A 25650-nucleotide genomic window follows, 5' to 3' on the forward strand; every position below is an offset into this window, starting at 1 on the left:
GATAATAATCGCTTTCTTTGGTCTCTTGTCGATCCGAGGCTATTTTGTTTGCCCAGTGTGGGTGAGCGCAGAATTTCTTGGCAGAAATGCTACAAAATCGATATTGATTTTTTTTTAATGAGCAGTGTGGACACTCCACCGAAATTCTTGTTTGGCTCAGTCAGTGTTACGCATATAAAAGAGTTCTTTGAATTCTATCAAAAACACGATGGGATGTTTTCTTTTCATCAACTTTTGTAAAGTTGTTTAGACTGCGCTATGGCTTATTTGAATGTACTTTATTTACTGTTAATATGAATTTAGCACTGCCTGATACCCTCGGTCACAGTGCAAGAAAATGAACATCCAACATCAAGAAGGACAACAAAGAAACTTACAGCTTGGAACAGGTTTAGCTGATTCTCAAGTAGCTGAAATAGTGAACCAGGTTTCTTCAGCAGGAAGTAAGAAAATTTATTTTACTTTTTATAACTTGGGAATTTTGATGGCATTGTTGCCTACCTTGATGGTTAGAGCTATAGCTGGTTTAAACGAAAGAATCAATATTTAAATATTCTTTTAGAAAAGAATTTTCGCTTGCTCAACTGCGTTAAATGAAGTAGACTACAGCGTGACGCGACAGTTTATCGAAAGACAATTTATCGAACGACAGTTCATCGAACGACAGTTTATCGAAAGACAGTTTATCGAAACGACAGTTCATCGAAACGACAGTTCATTGAACGACAGTTTATCGAAACGACAGTTCATCGAACGACAATTCATCGAAGGGGCTAGGGGTTAGGGGTTAGGGTTAAGGTTAGGGTTAGAATTAGGGGTTAGGGGTTGGGGGTTAAGGGTTAGGAGTAGGGATTAGAGGTTGGGGGTTAGGGTTAGGGGTTGGGGGTTAATGGGGTTGGGGGTTAATGGGGTTGGGGGTTAAGGGGTAGGGTTAGGGGTTAGGATTAGGGGTTAGGGTTAGGGTTAGGGTTAGTGGTTAGGGGTTACGGGTTAGGGTTAGGGGTTAGGATTAGGGGTTAGGGTTAGTGGTTAGGGTTTGGAGGTTAAGGGTTAGGGGTAGGGCCACGGTTAGGGGTTAGTGGTTAGGGGTTAGTGGTTAGGGGTTAGTGGTTAGGGGTTAGTGGTTAGGGGTTAGTGGTTAGGGGTTAGTGGTTAGGGGTTGGGGGTTAAGGGTTAAGGTTAGGTTTTAGGTTAGGGATTAGGTTTTCGATAAACTGTCGTTCCAGGCCCGTAGCCAGCCGGGAGCCAGGGGGGCTCGCCCCCCTGAAAAAAATTTCGCCCCTTCTGGCAAAATCCCAACATTCAAGAGCAACAGCTACAATTATAATGATTTTGCCCATTTAAATTTTTTCGGCCCCCCCTAAAAAAAGTTGGCTCCCCCTTGCTCTGCCGTCTGGCTACGGCCCTGTGTCGTTCGATAAATCATCGTTCGATAAACTGTCGTTCGATAAACTGTCGTTTCGATAAACTGTCGTATCGATAAACTGTCGTTCGATGAATTGTCGTTCGATAAACTGTCGTTTCGATAAACTGTCGTTCGATAAACTGTCGTTCGATAAACTGTCGTGGTACCAGGCTACAGTATAGTGGTAAGTGTAAGATACCTGAGGCTAAGTACAGACCAGGGCCGCTGAGAGGACAATTTTGGCCCTGTATTAATGAGATTCTCGGCCCGCAAATCAAGACATGAAAAACACACCATATTTAAAAAATACGAGGTGGTTTCTAAGTTCTCAGGCCCTCGAAAAGGTTACGACTTACGAGTTCCCATGTCATCATCCCGAGCAGTTCAAAAGTACCCCCTGGACTCCTCTGTCAACGTTACTAGCTAAGTAAATAGACTACCAGATCTCTGAAGGGTGTAAACATTCCATGTTCAGAAAAGTGAGAAAACGTGCAATTTTTTCTAAACTATAAATTTGTTCTGTCAAGAATAGCCTACGAACATACAAAAATTAAAAAAAAAGTGCTATTATCCCATTCAGGTTGTCGACTTTAAGAGGTGAGACGTAAAAGGTATATTGCAATATGAAGTAGGCTACGGTAATTAGCACGAAGACTAATGTACCGTTGGCGGTGTAGCCTACTGTATAGTGTATAGCATGATCAAACTGCGGTAAACTAATCAAATTACATTAGCTCAGTTAGAGCGTGGATGTCGATTGGACTCAATGAAGCATTGGAAAAAGTGCTTTTGGCAGTCACCTAAACGTTGTTGCAAAATTTCAGCACGCAAAAACTGCTGAAGTCCACTTTCAAATTTCACAAATTTTACGACAGGCAAAACTTTTTGTTTTAAAAATAACTAAGTCCTGTCTCAAATCTGGAAACTTAATTTTGGAATTGACTCATGCACTTTTAAGATTGTACTCTTTAATTAGTTGTTTTCTCTTGCAGTGTTTGCTTTGACAAAACCATGATGCTGTTCCAATATTTTCCATAGGCCTACCTGCTGCTGTACTAGCCGTAAAGAAAGTTTTCAGTGCAGCAATTGATTGCGTTTGTCTGAAATCAGCCACTAATGCACCATCAAACGCTTTACAATTCACGACCTGTACTTTTCAAGTCCACCTTCAGATTACCTGCACCATCCCTTTTTGCTCAGAGGTTTGGCACCCGACCAAGAAACCTCAAGATCAAGCGTCGCTGATTTCGCTATCGGGGTGTGCGCTTGAGCAACGCATTTCAGAACTGCTCTCCATTTAGCGGCACATAGTGGGGAGATTAATTCACAGACAACAATCGGAAACTTCACTCCGTCAATCTTGGTAACTGGCTCTGCATCAATGGTTCAAAGCCTCTACAAGTGAGCTATGCCAAACTGCCAGAAATAACCTATCAAAATTTTTGTCAGCTCGAGGATAAAGAATCAAAACCAATCAACCAACCAACCATGAAGCGTCAATTCATGAAGAGTTTCAGCCTATGGTGTTGCTAGAGGGTGATTAACAAGCAACCTATACGAAGTAAATAGCCCGGAAAGCCGCAGTGTTTAAACGATTTAAAACAATATTTATCTAGTAGCCTAATAGAAGCTGATTAGCAGTAATTTTTGAAACTAGTCTTATTTAAGACTCAAAACATTCAATACAACATCGTGAAAAACCGGTAGTCGACCATCTTAACTAAGTTTTGTTGTTAATTTAGCAGCTGATCAAGTCAACATAATGTTTTCGACGGAAGTAGTCAACCATCATCAATCGATCAACAACACTAATATCACAAGCAGCAACGTGACTGTAAATGCAGGAAATGAAATCACTACCCAAGTAGACCCCACTTTAGGGCAAACAGGTAGCCTATTATATAGTTCAATGCCAAATAAGTTACAGTAAAACTTTATTAGATAAATTACACAGTTATGATAACAGTTTCCTTTTTGTTTCGAACATTCAAAGTTAGTCGTGAAAATATTTAGCTGTTGTGTTAATCCTATCTGTAGGTTTTATGAGGACGCCCCACTCTAGTAGTAAAATATTTCACAGAAGGAAATATACTAGAAATGTGAAATTTCTTGACTTTTAGTTTTTATTCTTTGGGAATTTTTTTAAACCTACACTGGTCATTTTTTACCTTTCTGCTCTTCACAAAAAGTATTTCGTCTCACGTGGCTAGACGTTTTCATGAAACTGCCTACATTATAGCTAGTGCTATATGCAAATGTAGTGCATTATAGCTATTAAATGTTAGTGCAAATACTTTGAAATGTAAAAACGCCTAAAAATGTCTTTTATTTATGAGCAAAAGTAATTTTTTGTTTAGTTTAGCATTTCTCTATGTTTTATGTTATAATTCAAAAATATGCGTTCAAACGGTCGATTTTGAAGCTATTTCCGGAAAATTAGAATAAAAACCGACTTTCTGATGTTTTTTCACCTCAAACACTTTATTTCAATAAATTTGTTAGAAAAAATTTAATTTCTATACGCTCAATACACATGGCTATTATCTTGTAAAATATTATGGCTTTGTGATTTTCATAGCTCCCGTTATTAGCGATTAATTAGCACGGGGCTAAGATAGCCGGTGACGTACTGTACTTTCTGTGTACGAAAACAGCTCGTACAAAGATAGGGTTAACTGCGGCTCATCAAAAACGCTTTTTACATTGTTGAAAGCATTTCAAATTAATTCCATAGTGCTCTTGCAAGTATGTTCATTAAAATGACCAGTAGAATTTATTGAATTTTCATTTATTTTGTATGAAAAGGAAATCTACATCGATACATCATTGATTTATATCTTGCAGGTTCTTTTCAAACAGAAGAAGAAATTGAAAACGGAGGTGAAAGGATCTACGATCTTACAATGCTTGTTTTTTTTCTGGCAAACAGAAAGAGTTTACTAGCTTCTGTTTTATAAAATAAAATATGCCATAGCCCATACATATAGATAATTTTTATTGATTTTAACCCTGATTTGTATAGCTTTTATTACTCTTTTATTTTCCTTTTTCTTAGAAACGAAAGCGATATCCCAAGTACGACAGTTATTGAATGCAGCCCAGGAAGATGATCTTGACTTGTCAGGAATGAACTTTGAAAAAGAAAACATCCCCATTGTTCATCCACGAATGGTGAAAGTTGCCTTTTTTGGTGAAGTCTCAAATTCTAAAAAGGAAAAGTACATACCTTCAAACGATAAATTGCACAATGTAGATCAAGGAGTAATTCGTGACCATGATATCAAGTTTGAGGATCTTTTTGGAGAATCTTATCGTTCAAAATTTGTTGCTTTGATTGGATACCCAGGATCAGGAAAGACAACCCTATCTAAGAGACTGGCTCAAAATGGCGGCCTTTTATGTTTTCGCATAAAGTTCATGGATATCAACTATGGACCGGAAACAAAACTAACTTTGAAAGAATTGCTTTTGAAGAATATGTTTCCTGGTCTTGATGATGAGACGTGCACAAATGCATTTAACTGGATAGTCAAAAATGACGATCAGTTTGCGCTTATCATGGATGGGTATGATCAAGCTGAGTGGCAAATGTCAAGAAATCCACCAAAAACATCATACAACGAAAAACAATGCATAAGCGATCTAGTGGCAAACTTATGCAAGAAGCATTTTCTGCCAAAAGCTTTTTTGGTAATAACTTCTCGCCCTCATAGCATGATAACTTTACCAAAAGAATTGCGGCCACATGCAACAATTTTGCTGCAAGATTTTTCATTTGATGTTATGAAGCGTTTATTATTTGCCCTCGCCGGTAATGAAGCTGAGAAAATGTGGAAGGAAGTCAACAATAAAGCACCTCAGTTGATTTCGTTTTGCCAAAATCCTTTGATGCTTTTATTTGTTCTCAGAGCATACTTAAATCCGTCTAATAGCATTGGCGACATTTCAACAGTGACCATGGTTTTTGCAAGTGTAATGGAAGATATTCGCTATTCAAGTCATACGCACAATAAAGATATTAAACTTATACTTAGTCAAGTGGCAAGGATTGCATTCAGGCGAACAGAGCAACATTCAGTTGTAATAACAACGGAAGACCTTAAAAAGGAAAACCTTAATGTTGAATGTGTACAGGACCTTTTGATTGCTCTTCATGGTAGTAAAAGGCCAGGAAATAAAGTATTTGAAGGCGATACAAAACTATTCTTTTCACATCAAACACTTCAGGAATATTTATCCGCACTTTACGTGAAGAATGAAATGCCTTTATCAACTTTCAAGACCTTTCTTTACAGCGACATTTTTCGACCTCATTGGGCAATGGTCAGACGATTTTTGTGTGGCTTGCTGATAAACATGGAGACAGAAAAGCGTAAGTTCTTTCAAACTGCCAAAAATTATGTTGATTAATAAATAGCCTACGTTTCAAAACAAATTTTACTAAAAAGAATGTACTTCAATTGTGTATGCCTACCTTAGATTGATTTGTGCACTTTGAATTCACTTATTTGATCTGTGCGTAGAAAAAACTTCGATCCTGACGAGGAAGTTCAACTTTAAACCGTCTTCACAAGAAGGTTTGCAAGAGTTCATTTTTTTTTTGTTGCAGTTTGCAATCTAAGAGTTCTTGTTTTAGAATAGAAAATTACCACCAAATGTTTTTACAAGAATATGATAATGTTTCACCTACGGTATATTTATTGATTGTATTGTATGTATTTTGATTTACTTAAAGTGCAACTGCACGATCGAATTAACATAGGCTAAAATCCATTGCCAAGACATCGGGAACCTGTTGAAAAACTTACTTCCTTACAATTGAGGCCCACAGCCGAGAAACCGACCCTTTTCCCACGCTCTCTAGCGCTTCTCTCTCACGCTACCTGGAAGTAGCAAACTCGTCAACGCCACCTAGCGATATGACGTCAGTTGGAGTCGAGGTTAGTGGAGACCAAACTAGCTGAGATAGGCTTGGTTGCTAGTGAATGCGCAAATTTATAAGACATCCATAGTGAAGACGCATCTTTCAGCCAGCATTATACAAATTTAGTTGTTTATGCCTGTGTGCCAGGAGTGGTTTGCGAAGCCCATCGCCGAAGGCTAGTTTCGTAGATTACAACAGCCAAACTTGGTTATATCAAAAATATTTTGTATTGTACGGTATTGTAGGACATAGTACAGTCGACTATCATGCGATAACGTTTTAGCATTCATTGGGACTGTCTTCGGCGGTGTTGACATCTACGTTCTTTAAAAATAATCTAGATGAAGCTAAAAAAAAGACCAGAATAAACCAAATTGAAGCAGAAATAAAGTATAAGAGTAAACCAACATACAATACTGATGACAAATCGCAGTACGACACACAAATCGAAAACAAACCAAACCAAAAAAACACCAAATCGAAAAATAAAAATAAACCAAACGGTTGCAAATAAACCAGATTTCGTTTTAAAAAGACTAAAATGTTAACACTGGTCTTCGGAACCCAGCATAGTCTCCATCGTTGCTGGGATACTTTCTGCGGATAGAAGAGACAATGCAGGATGGCAGCACGACTCTGTTGGACTTGCCCAGAACTTCTCCATCCAACAGCCACTCCAGCACGCGCCTATAAGCCTGAATTGCCTGGGAGATGTAACAGCAAGTCATTTAATAATGAATGGAACAATTACGCAACCAGCTCTTGAAAGGCTGTTGAACAGTAAACAAGCTCAAGTGAACTCACTCATTTGACAACTTTCCATCGCGTCCTCATTTGCGGACTTGATGAGCAAACTTGCACCAGTTAAATCGCAAACGTTCATCGTTAGGGAAGGCAAAAAATGTCACCTTTGCACCAGAAACAAATTTTGTGTGACAGATAGAGCAAATTTTCACCATTTTAAATGTTTGGCTTAGAACTAGAATAATCTAAAAAACGAAGTTGCAAGAGAAATGTTTTGTTTTAAAAGTTTTATATATTTGAACGAAAGACTTAAAGCTTACAAGAATGTCACATAACATTGGTTAAGATGTAGGCTACCGTACCTTACCTCGCATGGCCTATGACAGCTTTGGTCTGTTCCTTAACCAACAATTTCAATGGATAAGTCAACAGACCTGGCTTATTTTTTTCAAACTCGAGATTGCAAAGAGCCTATGCTACCTGCCTTCACATAAAAAGCACGTGCAACAACATCGAAACAGTGAAAAAAAAAAAACTTCCTCTAGGACAAACACAACTAAAAGACTTGCAAAACCAATTGTCGCTTCGATCTGACTGACTCCAACTGACGTCATAATCCGCGTGTTGCGCAATGCCATCTTCTATATTGCAAGAACGTGGCCAAAAATGCAAGCGCGTGGAAAACCATAGTTTTGATAATTTTTATTGAGATAAATATAGCCTTAAAAAGTAAGGGCGAGGTTGGTATTTATAGATTGAAACATGCTCTTTCAGATAAAGTGCGGTCAAAGTCATCGTGCAGTTGCACTTTAATACCATTGTTTGGTCTAAAACTGCGTCGATTCATTATGAAATGGAAAGATGGTGTCAAAAACACATAATTTCGCATTTTTAGATTTAGTGCAAGCCAAAAGAAATCTTTTGATATCAAAATTGATTCAAAGATTGAAAGTCAAATTTACAGAAGATCCTAATTTTGCAGGCAAGTTATAAACATTAGCCTGGTGGTGTAGGCGCATTTCTGGATTTGTCAGAATAAACACATAACAAAATAATTTTGTTATTTATTTTGAAATAAGTAAAGCGCAGACAGTTGAACGCCCGAATTTGTGAACAAAGTAACAGCACGATAAAAAAGCTATGTTTTACACTCACAGTGTGCTTTTGAGCATCTCACTTCAACCAATTCTTCATAATAATTCATCATTGGTTGTGATATACAATGCATCCGATTTGTATCACATCCCAGCAAACATCACAGTAATGCGCCAATACTGTATTTGTGTCGGCGTGTATCGGGTGTATCGGTAACGTTTGCACTGTATCGGGCCAATACCGGCAACGTACAGTATTGTATCGGCAAAATGGTACAGTTTGTCCGATACAAAGCCTGTATCGGGCCGATACAATGTTGTAAGGGCAAAACTGTACAGTTTGTGTAAGGGCAATCCGGTATTGGCACAGTACAGTTTGGTAATGGCAAAACTGTACAGTTTGTGTAAAGGCAATCCGGTATTGGCACAGTACAGTTTGGTAATGGCAAAACTATACAGTTTGTGTAAGGGCAATCCGGTATTGGCACAATACAGTTTGGTAATGGCAAAACTGTACAGTTTGTGTAAGGGCAATCCAGTACTGGCACAGTACTGTGTGGTAAAGGCAAAACTGTACAGTTTGTGTAAGGGCAATCCGGTATTGGCACAATACAGTTTGGTAACGGCAAAACTGTACCGTTTGTGTAAGGGCAATCCGGTATTGGCACAGTATAGTTTGGTAATGGCAAAACTGTACAGTTTGTGTAAGGGCAATCCGGTATTGGCACAATACAGTTTGGTAATGGCAAAACTGTACAGTTTGTGTAAGGGCAATCCAGTACTGGCACAGTACTGTGTGGTAAAGGCAAAACTGTACAGTTTGTGTAAGGGCAATCCGGTATTGGCACAATACAGTTTGGTAACGGCAAAACTGTACCGTTTGTGTAAGGGCAATCCAGTATTGGCACAGTATAGTTTGGTAATGGCAAAACTGTACAGTTTGTGTAAGGGCAATCCGGTATTGGCACAGTACAGTTTGGTAATGGCAAAACTGTACAGTTTGTGTAAAGGCAATCCGGTATTGGCACAGTACAGTTTGGTAATGGCAAAACTATACAGTTTGTGTAAGGGCAATCCGGTATTGGCACAATACAGTTTGGTAATGGCAAAACTGTACAGTTTGTGTAAGGGCAATCCAGTACTGGCACAGTACTGTGTGGTAAAGGCAAAACTGTACAGTTTGTGTAAGGGCAATCCGGTATTGGCACAATACAGTTTGGTAACGGCAAAACTGTACAGTTTGTGTAAGGGCAATCCGGTATTGGCACAGTATAGTTTGGTAATGGCAAAACTGTACAGTTTGTGTAAGGGCAATCCGGTATTGGCACAATACAGTTTGGTAATGGCAAAACTGTACAGTTTGTGTAAGGGCAATCCGGTATTGGCACAGTACTGTGTGGTAAAGGCAAAAGTGTACAGTTTGTGTAAGGGCAATCCGGTATTGGCACAGTAGGCCTACTGTGTGATAAAGGCAAAAGTGTACAGTTTGTGTAAGGGCAATCCGGTATTGGCACAGTACTGTGTGATAAAGGCAAAACTGTACAGTTTGTGTAAGGGCAATCCGGTATTGGCACAGTACAGTTTGGTAATGGCAAAAGTGTACAGTTTGTGTAAGGGCAATCAAGTGCTGGCACAGTAGGCTACTGTGTGGTTAAGGCAAAACTGTACAGTTTGTGTAAGGGCAATCCAGTATTGGCACAATACAGTTTGGTAAAGGCAACACTGTACAGTGTACACTGTAGTGATGCAAGCCGCGCCGCGCCGCGCCGCGTACGCGGCCGCTTTTGACTTTTTCGCCGCGTGCCGCGCCGCGCCGCGTGGAAGGTTGAAATGACAAAGCCGCGCCGCGCCGCTTGCCGCGTAAACTTTCAAGAAATTAATTTTTCGTAAACGTAAACTTTCAAGAAATTAAACTTTCGTAAACGTAAACTTTCAACTTTTCAAGAATCAGCTATGAAACTTCAAATTTAAATTGGAAACACGGATCAGTTATTTTTCCCTTCGGAAACCCTAAGATGGAAAGCTATGCAAATGCAAATTGCAAATGGCTTGCAGTTGACAGGGTTTTAGGGCTTGCTTGTCAGGGAAGCTGTACGAATGTTTTTGGTTAGTAGCCTAGCTGATAAGCTCAGTTACCAGGCTATAGGCCTAGCGCAACTACCGCATTATTTACTATATCAGTTAGCCCAGTGAGTTCAGGCTATAAGTTTTACTCTTGTGTGTGTAGTTCATATAGCCACTGGCATTATAATTGCATTATTGCTTACAAAAAGTGTTCAAAAGTCCTGATACTGGATCCAGGAACATTCTATTTGTCTTAGTTTGTATTATGTCTTAGAACTTAGATGCATTGCTGATAAGAGAATATGATCTGGTTAGCCTGGCCAATTAGTGCACAACTGTATTGGTACTAGGTTACCAGTTATATGCCATGGATGCTTTTTCCTACAATTGACTTTCTAAACAATAACTCGTTAAAATATTTTTTTTTAATTTTGTAATTTGCGGTGTGCGGTGCGGTGCAGTGTCAAAGTTCCAGATAAATTGCGGTGTGCGGTGCGGTGCGCGGGTAGATGAGTCAGTTGCGGTGCGGTGTGCGGATAAAAATTTTGGGTTCGCTGCATCTCTAGTACACTGTAGCTACAGTTTGGTTGCAAATTATTGGGCTTGTTTTTGTGTTGATTTGGCTGTTTTGGGCTTGTTTTTTAGATTCACTTGCTTGTTTTCAAAAACCAACCTGGCATCATTGGTTTTCAGTTTACTACTAACGGGAACACACTTCGCGTGCGAGTTAAGACATGTGGCTACATTCGTGCGTGGTAGAGAGAGAGAGAAAGAAAACTTTTGAGAAAGCTTGCAGTCGAGTTTAGCTGTTTGTCGTGTGATTTGCGTTGTATGCTACAGTAGAAACTCCTGCCGCGTTCCACGCATAATGCCTTTGGCCATAGCCGTAGGAGAGTAAAAAATTTTGGGGGGGCGAACAAAATTTGCCCAAATTTTCCAAACTTTGCCCAAATTTTGCCTTTGCAAACATATTGTGAAAAACGCAATATTACTCACAACCTCTGAGATAGTGTAGTCTAAGAACTCCACAAATTCATCAACTTGGCAGTGTACAAAAACACAGGCAGCAAAACAAGGCTGAATTAACTTTAAACTAAATAAACCATCAAATTGAAATAAGTCATCAAATTCAAAAAACATTGATCAACTTGGCAGTGTACTATAAAAACACAGGCAGCAAAACAAGGCTGAATTAACTTTAAACTTAATAAACCATCAAATTGAAATAATTTTCTTGTGGCACAAAAATATGTATATATATATACAGGCCTAACTGGATTCAACAACAAATTAAACTGAGAATTCAACAATAACTGGACAGCAGTGGCTAAATATCCATGCCCTCAGATCATTTCAAAATCTCAAGGTTCGTAAATTTGCATTGAAAAAATCTAAAATGACAACCTATTTACTCATCAAACTAAAGTAACATTACTTACTCCATGCTACTTAAAACTTTGCAACCTGAAAAGAATTCGACAGTTTATCATACTATGAGCATCAAATTTGCACCTTTGAAGAAAGCTAAATTGCTATTAATTAGTATGAATATTGATCTCATTACAGTGAAGTTGTAGCCAATGTTTTTTCATTAACATCATTACCAAGATATTTTAAGTTCATGATGAAGCAACTACTGAAATCGTAGGCACTGAACTAAAACAACTCATAGGCCTATCCTAGTATCCTATAGGTAATAGTTTCAAACTCAATCCTTGCCAGAAAATACAGACAACATCATCAATATCATACTATCTACATTGCCCGATATATTAACTGCATGAATTGGATGCCAAAACAACATAACACTTGCCTGTATATTTGATCATTGATTGCTATAATACTGTGTCATTCATGGTAAATAGCTGAGCATATCAACCCTAGGACCAGTAAACACAAACAGCAGTTAATACAAAAAATTCTTTTTATAGAAAACAATTCAACTGTAGCCCACAAAAACATGAAATCAAACACTGGAAAATTCACAGGTACTAAAACGAAGCTTAACATTCTCCACAAATTGCAACATACCAAATACAATATTTTCCAAAATTGAAAATGACACTGTTTACATTCATGGGAAAATTTTAATGTATGTCATACAAAATATTACACTATAACAATATACAAAGTTTTTAAACTGGTAAGATGTTCAAAACTCATGGTAAGATTGATTCTCTCAATAACTGGACATTTTTACAAATAAATTTATTAGTAGAATATAGATAAAGAAGCAAAAAACCTCATAAGATTACCAGTACAAAGCAGGGTTTCAAAATTCCACCAATGAAGAAATGTGTATATCCTAATGATTATTAGTAATAGCTTACCTCTGCCTTCTTATTGCATTATTTTACATTTTGCAGATATGATATATCATATATATATATACTAAATCGAAGCTTAATATTCTGCCCAAATTGCAATATACCAAATACAAAAGTTTTAAAATTGATGACACTACATTTAACATTTAAAAAAAATGTTAATGTATTTCATACAAAATGCAACACTATAAACAAATTCCTAAACTAGAAAGATTTTGAAAACTCATGGTAAGATTGATTTGCCCAATAACTGAACATTTTTGCCCAAATATTTTTACAAATAAATAGGCTCTCATACATTAGTAGAATACAGAGAAAGAAGCAAAAAACCTCATAAGATTACCAGTACAAAGCAGGGTTTCAAAATTCCACCAGCGAAAAAATGTAGTGTATATCCTAATTCCAAATGAACTTCAGTGATAAGCTTACCGGTACCTCTGCTTGCTAATTGCATTTTTTTACATTGACACTCTGCAGATATATACTGAATCGTGAATCGAAGCTTAACATTCTGCCCAAATTGCAATATAACAAATACAAAAGTTCCAAAATTGATGACACTACATTTAACATTTAAAGAAAAATGTTAATGTATATATTACATACAAAATGCACATAAAGTAATAAGCAAAAACCTCATAAGGTTATTAGCAGGCTACCCAGCAAGGTTAGAAATCTCACCTGTGAAGAAATGCAGCCTATGTACAATTGTACATGCTGGTGAATATCGGTACTAATAAGCTTAACTTTGCTTGCCAATTATGTTCTTTTACACTTTACTTTTTGCAGGTGGTGTTGAATCGAAACTTATCATTGTGCCCAAATTGCAATACCACATGCAACAATTTTCAAAATCGATGAAAATGCATTTTACATTGATTGGAAAATATTAATGTATATATCTCATAAATTATAACAATTACGTAAAGTTTCTAAACTGGTAAAATGTCGAAATATCATGATAAGATTGATTTGCCCAAATAAGTGCAGATTTTTGCCCAAATTCGCGCCTTTTTTTTTTCAGCGGGGGAGCGACCGCCCCCCTGCCCCCCCATCTCCTACGGCTATGCCTTTGGCCAACGCAACTGTTCAGTTGGCGCTCCCACTCTGTTTACTTGCTTGCTATGTTGAGGTGCGGTTCAGGTTGATAATCTTATTGTCTGAAGTACTAAGCTTAATTCATTTGTTTATATTTATTTAGATGTTCCATTTAGTTTGTTAAAGCTAATATAAGCTTGCGTAATAAAGTATGTATTAGTTCACGGCAATTTAACGAACTAATTGAAGATGGATAGCAAGGTTATAAAGCCCAATTTGTTCAGCGCTGATCCCAACTCTAGTCAAGCTAGTAAAGAGTGGAAACATTGGCATCGAACATTCGCGAATTTTCTTGCAGCATTTCCAGCTGAACCAGAGATCAGTGATGACGATGAACTGCGATGTTTGATCGCCCACGTTGATAAGGATGTTTACGATTACATCAGTGAATGTAATACTTAAGACCTTGCAATAAGAACTTTAGAAAGATTATACGTGAAACCAAATAATCTCATATTTGCCAGACATTTGCTAATGACGTGCAAACAACAGGCAGAACAGTCATTAGATGATTACGTATTAAACTTGAAGCGGCTATCTCGAGATTGCAATTATAAAGCCGTAACCGCGGAAGTTTGCCGCGATGAAGCGATTCGTGACGCTTTTATATCAGGGATATTGTCTGCATCAATACATCGGGTGGATAACGTGACACAGTCATGCCTTCTAAACACCTTGCTTTTAAGGTGAGTGGGCGTCGTCAACAGTAGCAAACTGCGCCTTTCTACGACAAGTTCTATGTTGCACTTCTCACGCTATCACGGCTGGACTGAATAATAATGTTTTTGTTTGTCGTATCCAGGCTTACACCCGGTGGTTGAAGATTTAGATTAAGTGGACGGGAAGGCAAGGAAGCCAATCTTCGTGTCCACCTTCAGGCATGCCTTTAAGTGTCCTGCCACAGACACAGCCGCATGCTCGAGCGGTGTCGAACCGGCGCCCTTTCGATTGCCGTTCCAGGGTTCTCACCACTCGGCTATGCAGCCGACTAATAATGGTTTTGATGCATGATTCTGTAAACATTACTTATTCTGAGACAATAAAATATCTGCTTTTACAGGTGCTGTTATGCGAACACCGAACTTGGATGGTGCCACTGAAAGTGCCATAGAAAAGTGTATCAGCACTTGGATGCGAAATTTTAATGACCGCGAAGGGGAACGGAAAAGACGAACCATCGGTTGCTCATATGTTCAATAAATTTTCACATCAGAATTTTCTTGTTTCTGTTTGGAAGTACGGGTTAGGGTTGCTGATGCAGGCTTGGTGATGGCATTGTATATGCCTGTACATTTGTAGGTATTGGCATGGTGTAGGCGCAGGCATGGTATCTTTTAGAGGTACAGGCAGATAAATGGCATTGCCCTGGCCCATTATTGGCATCGTATAGTGATATTCGCTGAGTAATGGCATTGTACAGGCCAGAACGAGGGTGTAAGGTACAAATACCGGGTAGGTAATGGCATCGTGCCGGCAACTGTAGTAATACTGTATCGGCCCAGTATAGAACTTGTTTGCACTTTCTTACCGGGCCTGTAGAGATTACCTGTATCATGCCAATAAAGGGACCCGATACAACACCGCATTGGCCCTATAACGGCCCGATTAGGGTATGTTAAAGGTACGAATACCGGTTGGGTAATGGCATCGTGCCGGCAACTGTAGTAATACTGTATCGGCCCAGTATAGAACTTGTTTGCACTTTCTTACCGGGCCTGTATAGATTACTGTATCGTGCCAATAAAGGGACCCGACATAACACCGCATTGGCCCTATACCGGCCCGATTAGGGTATGTTAAAGGTACAAATACCGGTTGGGTAATGGCATCGTGCCGGCAACTGTAGTAATACTGTATCGGCCCAGAATAGAACTTGTTTGCACTTTCTTACCGGGCCTGTATAGATTACTGTATCGTGCCAATAAAGGGACCCGATATAACACCGCATTGGCCCTATACCGGCCCGATTAGGGTATGTTAGCTGGGATACAGTACAATACATTTTAATTATTATTTAATATGTTATTTTACAGGTGATGTTGAAGATGAGTTTCAAGTTGATATGAGAACATCATCTCATGAAAGTCGAACAGGTAGACCTAGAACTTGATATATCAATAGTTATTGCTGATGTGGTAACCAGGCTATGTAAATTTGCAGTAGATTGAGTTTTAGCCTACTTTTAGCAGCATGATCGTTGCTTACTTTATACAATGTAGATACTAAAGACCTCTTTTAGCCTGATGCTGCGAGGTCGCTGTGGTGATTCGTCATAGCACATGACTAGGGAACTGTGTTCCGAATACTAATGCAAACCGCTATACCACAGCGAACTCGCAGCATCAGGCTAAAACAGGTCGTTTGTATCTACATTGTGAACTATGTAAATCTTGGTTTGGTTTGAATCTTTATCCTCGGACTGACAAAGCCTTGATAGGTTATTCCTGGTAGTTTTGCATACTTGTAGAGGCTTTTGGTGCAGGGCCGGTTACTGAGATTGACAGCGTGAAGTTTCTATTGTTCCGAATGTTGAAGTGTTGTTGCCGGGAAATTATTCCATTCATTAGGTACCGCCCTTCAGCAGCCCTTGGAGAGCAGTCCTCAGAATGGGTTTCTCAAGCGCACACCTAGAGTAGAACCAGCGCCGCTTGATCTTGAAGCTTCTTCGTTCAAGAAGTCACGCGCTAACCAACTGAGCTATCGTGGCGGACGAAATTTGTTGACAATTTAATCCTATTATGATCCTATTAATGAATATTGGTACACATATTTTGGATTTCCCTGGCGGACTGTCTTAGTCACATTCTGGCCAATGACTATAAGCTGCCAAGACCAGTAATCTCTCTAAGAAAATTTTCCAGTGCGCAACAAATATAAGTATTTCCGGTGAGCATGAATTTTGTAAGGCTACGTTTGCAAAATTGCTAGTGAATTACAAACTTAGTGATTAGTTAGAATAGAAGTAGCCTAATCTCAAAGAGGACAACCAAATTACAAACTTAGTTCAAACAGTTCTTTTTTGCGTCGCTTTTTTGGTAATCACACATTTTTTATTTCACTGTTACCATTATAGAGCCAGTAAAAGTCATTACAATCATTTTTTTTTTGGTGGTACAGAAAGTTGTAAAACTGATAACAGTGAAAGAACTACGTTGTTGTGAGCTCTTTTTCAGAAGTTAGCCATAAAAAGTCAAAGAAAAGTAAAAAAGAAAACTTGCTGCAGGATATTTGGTGTTTCTTGGTTTTATTTGATGTGATGAAAAATGTTGATAGACGACCCGGATAACAGCAGACCACTGCTGGATCGAGCGTAGCCTAACGATTACTTAAATGACAAGAGGTAGCAGGTTTTCTCGAGTTCGGATTGTTGATAGACAATGAATGAACAGACGAATGTATGACACTTGACACGCACATAAAATCCAATAAGACTACTGGACAGATGGACTTTCCACTGAATACCATACAAATCCTTACGCGAATTGACTATTATCAGAACGTCTCTAAAGTCTAAACGACTCAAACAATAATTGAGACAATGAGGAATATTTCTTTGTAATATCTCAAACAATAAAGACTTTGAGTAATGACTGAAAATTAATTTATGATAATAGCCTACTGCCTTACATTTGTTTGTCTGGAATACTTATGGAATCTCCAAATCAGAAAAAGGCCATGCAGTGAGTGGCGTACGCAGGGGGCATGGCCCAATGGCCCCCTTCAAAAATGTTGATATTTTTAGCGTTTTTGTGATTGTGTAGTGTAGGCTAAACATGTTATTGTTTAAGAGTGGCCTTGGGTAGCAGAGCCGTATTAATTGCCCCTCGTATCCCCCTGGTGGGAGGGGGTCATGCTGTTTAAGGGCTCACTTATTTCAGATTTTTTAATGTTTTTTTGACTATTTGAAATGAAAAAAATGTAAACATTGCTGCAGAAACTCGATATTCCATAGCCTAAATTACCCCAGGCCCTATTTACCGCTTCCAAAACCCCGGTTAGTGAGCGTACATCTCTGTGTTGGGGCCCACCCATATTTGCATTTTCGGCTATTTTAAATAAAAAATGTGACAATACTGCTACAAAAACTTGACATTTCATAGCTTAAGCTGCATCCATTGGTTTTGTATTGTTGATCATCATTTGAAATGATAATTTTAAATCAGCGAAATCAGTAAATGTATGTTATTTTGTTGAAGTTTACAAAATAAGTAATAGCCTACTACGCTCTCGCTTTCCTGGAAAATGTTTTTCAATGGTTGATAGCATAAGACTTGTCCAGGGGCGTTGACAGGGGGGTCTAGGTGGTACTTTTGGACCCGGGTTCGGAATATTCAAGGGGCCTGCATTTAAAAGATTCCCCGCGACTTCAAACATTATCAAGATCTTAATATAATCAGATCTAAAGAATTTCCATCAGAGGTTAAAACAGCCACTTCAGCCGTCAGATGGTAAAGTACCGGCCCCCCTTCCGGGCCCACTTCAGCTCTCTGGTGGTAAAATAGTAACTTCAGTCACCAAACAGTAGGCTACTGTATAATAAAATAAAAATTTAGTCTAGTATAGTGATTTCCCTAACCACGAATATTTAGTGAAATATAAATTTTATTTCAAAATAAACAAGCTAATGCTTGTTTAAATTCAAAAACTGAAATGGCACAGGTAAGAAGATTGTTATCTCTATTTCTGGACTAAAAATTAGACCAAAACCGCTTTTCAGATTGCAACAATCATCAAATGTTTGACCTAGGCCCAAAAACCTTTCCCAAATCAAATTGAAAACTTTCTGACCGTCTGCACTAACTTTGCTGTAAATTCTCTTCTGGTGAGCCTAGAATAACCAGTGAAACATCAATGGAATCGGGAAGTAATACTCTAGCGCCATGTGACAAATTAAAACTCAAAAAAGCAACAGATAAATAGAGATAGTAAGTTTCGCGGTTCAGGAAATTTTAAGATTGCGCAAGATTTGTTAAACAACAATGCTTTTGGCATGGGACTGCTATTTTGCATTCATCAAATGCTGGCATTTGCACAACAATCTAACCTCTTAGTGTTATTTATTAAGTAAGAATCGATTTCGCTATAGTAATAGCATCTTCAGCTAGCACATGTAAAAAAGAAAATTTGAAAATACGTAAAACGAACAAATAAAGCAAACTCCGATATTATCAACACGCATAAAATTCTATTTTAAATAGATGGTTACATAAAATTAAAATCAAAACCTGCAAGCCTAAATCTTAAACTGGTGTTCTTTCTGCCACGATTTTCAACACTATACTGGTACAAAATTCAAGAACACATGAACATTATCATCCATCAAGTAAATTACAATCGTTCAACAAGACGAATACAAAGAAAAACGCAATTTAGATTACAGTCCACTGCCATTAGTTTACATTGATATAACGCCAAAAAGAATAAAGTGTGAATGGGCATGGTTGAATAAACTACACTACAGGGGTCGGAGGTTGCTGATAATATGGGAGTAACAAAACAGACTTAAGTGATTGGTCGAATCAATTTTTGTATGTTAATGGTGGCTTTAATTTTATGTAGCCATTTATCTTCAGCGATGTCTAAATATTGTTTGCTGGGTTGTTCGGCGAAAATAACGACAAAGCAGTCTGCCAGAGCTGGTTTCTTTTTTAGTTCACTGTTGTGGAATTTTGCATAATGTTTCAATAATGCTGCTTTGTCACCGGATTTATCAGAGTAATTAAAACTGGTCCAAATAGATCTGTGTATGGCCCAACGTGTGGAAAACTTTGTGATGGTTTGGCCTACATAGTGTTCGTGACATATAGTGCACGTTGCAATGTATATTCCGTAATTTTGGCAAGTTAATTTTTGTTTTAAGACTGAAATTTTTGTTGGGCTTACATTTAATAGAGGTGCATTCTTTTATCATAGGCTTATGCGCTCCATGGTTACCGCATAGTGCACATTATTTGCCGCATGGTTTGGAGAAGCCGTTGGTTGGTGTTTCTGTATTCAGGGCAATTTTTTTGTATCTTGTAAGTAAATTTTCCAGCGTGCTTGGCTTTTTATATGTAATCATTTGATTGGGCTGTAGTTTTTTCTCTGCGTCGGTGGTCTTGAGTAAACTAGGAAATGATGTGGGCCAGATTACTCTGTTGGCTTTGGTTGCATTTTTTTCTGTGGGTTTAGGTAGTCGTTCTGTCCATTTTTCAGCAAGTTGAATTTTTTCTTTGGTAATTTTTTGGGGAAAGTTTGATTTCAAAGCTTTGTTTTTAAGTTGTTCCAGTGCTGCAGTGTGCAGTATAATCGTGTTGTGTTTCATTCAATCTCCTGAGTCGTAATGCTTCTCCGTGTATGATTGCCTTGAATGTAGATGTGGGGTGATGTGATTTGCCATTGAGGTACAAGCGGTCTATAGCTGTTTCTTTGGTGTAGTTGGTGGTCACAAATTTGAAGTTCGAAGTTTTGCAAATGCGGTGGTTAACATCTAGAAACTCAACATTTTTATCAGTTTGGGAGGTGTTGATTTCTCTGAAAGTAAGTTCCAAGTCATGATCATGAAATGCTGTAGGCCTAATCAAGCTATGCTTTATCAATTCTGTGGTCTTTTGGCCAAATGATATTCAAATTATGTCATCTATAAAGCGTTTGAATATTTCTGCTTGTTTCAGTGTGTTGGAAGCTGTTTTGATGACGTAGTGCATGGCAATGTTGGCGATCGATACAGAATGGTTGTCACCTGTTATTATACCTTCTATGGTTGCTTATAGAAACTCTCACCGTTTTGCGTGATAACATTGTCAAGACAATACAACGTCAAATCTGTGAGTGTTTCTATTGCAATCCGAGGATATGCCGTGTGTTGATCCAAAGCATATTTCAGTGCCTTTTCAATTAATGACCTTTTGACGTTAGGTTTGATCTATTCCTCTTAATTTTCTACTTTGAAGGGCATGTGTCATCCTCATTTTAACAGCAAGCTTTCATTTCTAAAAAATGTCAGCCAAAACTAATTAAAAATAGGGTCTTGGCAAGGTTTTAAAATTTTGGAAAATTTTAGCCGAGAGCTGGAAACGACCACATTTGGATGTCTTTGACCTTTTAGAGTGACAATGTGAACGGTGTTGTGTTTTCAATACTTGTCAGCAGTAGCCTACTATCACCTGTAAAAAAATTGGGTTCTTACCTAATTTACTTAAGCAGTAATAGGACCTCAAACATGGCCAAAAATGAAAAAGAATTGTGCCCCCTCGGCAGACCCTCCCAAACTAAATGCTTTATAACTCTCGTGTTTCTCAATAAATTTCACTCAAATTATGCAGGTGTTCATCATATAAGATAATGAAAAGGTGTGTAAAATTTAAGAAAAATTAAAGAGGTTGAATTTCTTGACTGTGTGAATTGACACGGAATGGCCCAATAGTAAATTTTCAAGTGGCTGGTGGCAGATCAAGCTCTCGTCAGATTACATTCTGATTTTGCACAACTATTTTTAGTAGTAATTGGCAAGTTTTCCAACCCCAAGCTAATAAAAATTTAATAAAAAGTTTTTTTCACTCCACCCTACTCCACAGCTCAAGTGCGCAGCACTGCTCAAAAATCCAAGCACACTGCTCAAATGGTCTGGTGTTGCTACGCGCAGTTGCGCGCCTGAAAGGGAACACTGGCCATGAGAAATAGGCTTTATCGTCATTTTCACACTGCGTTATGCAAGGAAAACACAATCGGTCGTTTTTAAACTCTTTGGTTTAATTCAATCTCAGATCTACCAGCATTAGAGCCGAAGGCGAAATCACTCGGCCACCGAGCTGGTTAACCTTATCTTAGTACGAGCTGTTTTCGTATGCGGAAAACACGTCACGGGCTATCTTAGCCCGTGCTAATTAAGCGCCAAAATTGTGCGCCAAAAAAGCTATGAAAATCACAGAGCCAAAATATTTTACAAGATAATTGGTCACAGCGGTAAACCATAATCTCTTCGTGGGAAAATTGTAACATAAAGTTCCCGGATCCGTTTGTCTGCATGTAGTGACCGAAAAAGAAACACTCCTCGAAACGTCTATTCAAAAAGTGTATTCCTGTAAAATTAGCCCGCGGCTATCGAAATCGAGATGCAACGCCGTACACCTCTAAAAACTGTCACTACAGAACAGATTACTTGGATAAAAGACGGAGAATTTGTCCAGCTAGCAAGCACCAAATAAACCAGTTAAATGTGCGACCGACTTCCAACAAACAACTTCGAGAATGAATCAGAAAAATTTGTGATAACTCAAAGGCACGTCAGCAGTTAGTGTGACGCAATCAGGGATATCTATAACTACGGGATTGGAAACTCTGTGGAACTGAAAACCATTTTATACACCAGTAGGGTCACTTTTCTTTGTGCGCTGCTGTGATAAATATTCACATAAATTGACCTCAAAGGGCAGCAAGTGGTAGGCTAAACGAACAACCAAAAGTGTAACAATCAATTCACCTGTAAATTGTAAGGACTGCGCTTGCCTGGTTTGTTTATTTGTTTGTATTCCATTAGTGCAGTCATGTAGTATTTTGTTTGCTGCTTAAAAAATTTCCAGAATGACTATTGGTTTTAGTTCTGATAACATTGTAAACGTATTGGTTTCGTACTGGATTGGTCTCTGTGAACAAGTTGATGATACAACAGCACATTTCACTGATTGCTGAGCAGTCCTCATTTACTTCTGATCCGATTTGCAGTACGCAAAATGCCAAAGAACAACAGTAGGCGGTTTTTGGACTCATTGCATTCATTCATTTTTTGGATTCATCGTTTTTTTTTTCTAGCAGCGTAAATGTACTTTTAATCTTTTATACATCAATTAAGTTTTAATGTGAGTGTACATTTTGTATTATTATTGTAAAATCAAATTGTGTATATCTTTTAGTGGGTATTGTATTTTGTTAATCTTTTTGTAGTCGTAGTAATGTGATGACCCTACTGATGTATAGCACTGAATAGAGTTTCCAATCCCGTAGTTATAGATATCCCTGGACGCAATATTTCATGTTTAAACAGGTTTCAACTGAAACAGGTTTAAACAGGTTTGACACAAGTCTTACGAACGATGGTGCAATTTTGGCACATGTTTTAGGAATTTCCATGACGTAATATTCAGTAGACTTGAACGGTTTTTATATGACGTTTGATTAGGTGAACAATTGTCTGGAACAATAATGGCCATGTGCATGTATTATGCGTATAGAAATTAATTTTTTACCCAACAAATTTATTGAAATAAATTGTTTGAGATGAAAAAACGTCAGATGAAAAAACGTTTATTCTAATTTCCGAAAAATAGCTTCACAATTGAAATTTTTGAATTATAACATAAAGTAATGCTAAACTAAACAAAAATTACTTTTGTTCATAAATATAAGGCATTTCAAAGTAATTGCGCTAACATTTATATTGCACTAACATTAATATACGGTAGGATAACTAGCATTGCACAAAAATGTCTAGCCACCTGAGTCGAAATGCTTATTGCGAATAGCAAGAAGGTAGAAAAGGACTTTGAGTAAAAAGAATATTCGCAAAGAATAAAAACTAAAAGTCAAGAATTTCACATTTCTAGCATATTTCTTTTTGTGAAATATTTCAGTACCGGTACTAGATTGGGGCGTCCTCATAAAACCCCGTGTCGCTACAGATAGGGTTAAGTTATGTCATCTCCTGTTAGTAAAACTATGTTGACGATACACTACGTTTGCTTTACTTACCTGTTTCAGCAGAATTTCAATTACACTTGATTTTCAGCGCGTCGTGGAATCATCGAGTTTTGGAGCGACGTTCGGGAATGCAATTGTGACAAAATCACCACAGTTGCTGCAAAGTACTTTCCTAAAAACGCAACTCTTCACTCTATTTTACTTTCGTCAAGCGATTGCCACGCTTTAGGCTATGTCCTAAGAAAAGTAGACAAGAAAATAAATATTCTTAGACTTGCAGATTGTAAGCTTGAAGATCAAGGATTTTTTCACATTTCCTCAGCCATTAAAGAAATGCCAGGATCGGTAAGTTTCTTCTGTAGGCTACAATAACCTACTTTATTTTTTTGTAGCAAAATTTATTATCTCGGTTCAGTTTTATATATGTCTGACACTGACCACCAAAACGATAATAAATTATTTGCTACAACATAGTAAGGAGTCTAGAAAAAGGTAGCGAGTCAAGCAACAAAACGCGAAAGTTAGCCTACGACGTGCTTTAAGCAACACCAAGAAAATTTGTAATAAAAGGTAATGGGAAAAGACCTTAACAAGCAGCTATCCTTTCCTTTTAATGATAATAATTTTAGATCAATTGGTTAAAAATGGGAAAAAACATTCTCTCTGGAGCAGCAGTGGAATTGATTTGTGGAATTCTTCCACACGTTGAACGCATTAATATGCAGAAATGCTTTAAAGCTACGGACGCCCTTCGCAGACGAAACGCCAACGAGGAAGAAAAACAAAAACTTCAAATTGCCTTGAATGCCCTGCCTGCTTGGGTGAGTGACATCACAAAAGTAGTGTTTCTGGTAAAGCTATTTGATGAAATTTACCTCATTCTATCCGAATTGGCCATATTTTGTCGGCACTAGGCTAACTCTTTTTCTTTTCTGCTCTATTAACGTTATTGCAATATAAACATGTCGCATAAAGCAAAAAAACAACAAACTGAAAGCATTCTTGTAATGTTTTATGTGGTGTAACCTGTAACAGCTTACTCCAGCTACAGATCTAGTTTGCTACATGGAGTCGCTAATATAGCAAAAATGCACTACCGGTAGTGTTTTCTCTATTAAGTAGGCCTATACCATTCTAGGTGTAAGGTTTATAACAAAAATAAAATCATGTTTATCGATACAACTGCTGTTTTCATCTATAAAACTTAGTCGCCGTATCATGTTTTTGTCAACAGAATAAAACGACCATACTCGTCGATATGGACAACACAATTATTGTTTCCAGAAAGAACTTTTGAAAAATGTTGCAGCCAGGAAACTTCTGACGTCAGCAAGGGCATTTGGTATTCCAATCATTGTGGTAGGGTATAGCCTAGCCGTGTCTTGCACAATGGAAAGTGCTTAACTCTTTTATTTGCATCAATTCATTGCGAGAACAGGAATGAAGCATGGCCTACAGGCTGCTGGTCAAAGACTTTCAGAAACGGTATTGCTAAGACAAGCATCGAAGGACCAAAGGTTGACGATGATAGGCTACCCTTGTAAGGGGAGTCAGTAAATCTTCATTTTAATGGAAGGTACAATTGAATTTTTTATGCTGAAATGTCAGTTGGCCTAGTTTGTCTATAGTGAGATAGTAAATGAACACTTTCACATTGTGCTGAACTCTTATGTAAATTGATCAGTTTTGGCAAGTTGCACAATGGAAAGTGCTTAACTCTTTTATTTGCATCAATTCATTGCGAGAACAGAAATGAAGCATAGCCTACAGGCTGCTGGTCAAAGACTTTCAGAAACGGTATTGCTAAGACAAGCATCGAAGGACCAAAGGTTGACGATGATACGCTACCCTTGTAAGGGGAGTCAGTAAATCTTCATTTTAATGGAAGGTACGATTGAATTTTTTATGCTGAAATGTCAGTTGGCCTAGTTTGTCTATAGTGAGATAGTAAATGAACACTTTCACATTGTGCTGAACTCTTTTATGTAAATTGATCAGTTTTGGCAAGTAGGCTACGGTAGTCTACTGTACAAAAATAAAACGCTTTAATTTCATTTATTTGCCTATTAAAATTTCAATTATCTATGTCTCCAGTGACTGCCAAATAGTTTTCGTTTATGTCCAACCTCGTACTACTCTTTATATCGCAAGTGTGAAGTAAGAGCAGCGCAGCAAACACTACATAACAACAACGTTGCTGAATAAAGTAAAATTGTGACTTGGCAACGTTAAGTTTATAACATCATAGAAAGGTTACCAGAACGACGTATACTGCCACATTAGTTTGAATGTGAAATTCAGAAAGCAGAAGTATAGTGT

At 38.0% G+C, this 25650-nt stretch overlaps 1 protein-coding gene across 1 annotated transcript; it reads left to right on the top strand.

Moving 5' to 3' along the window:
* Nucleotides 1-337: 337 nt before the first annotated feature.
* On the top strand, nucleotides 338-25416 carry LOC145776706 (NACHT, LRR and PYD domains-containing protein 14-like). Its single transcript, XM_082587936.1, has 10 exons — nucleotides 338-443; nucleotides 3148-3294; nucleotides 4250-4285; nucleotides 4461-5777; nucleotides 5929-5982; nucleotides 14717-14836; nucleotides 15690-15749; nucleotides 23420-23676; nucleotides 23961-24152; nucleotides 24566-25416. Exons 1-10 carry the CDS (start codon nucleotides 338-340, stop codon nucleotides 24626-24628), a joined length of 2352 nt encoding a protein of 783 aa, XP_082444062.1. The 3' UTR covers nucleotides 24629-25416.
* Nucleotides 25417-25650: the final 234 nt, after the last annotated feature.

Source organism: Aplidium turbinatum, chromosome 9 (genome assembly GCF_918807975.1).
Source record: "Aplidium turbinatum chromosome 9, kaAplTurb1.1, whole genome shotgun sequence".
In the NCBI taxonomy this organism is placed as follows: Eukaryota; Metazoa; Chordata; class Ascidiacea; order Aplousobranchia; family Polyclinidae; genus Aplidium; species Aplidium turbinatum.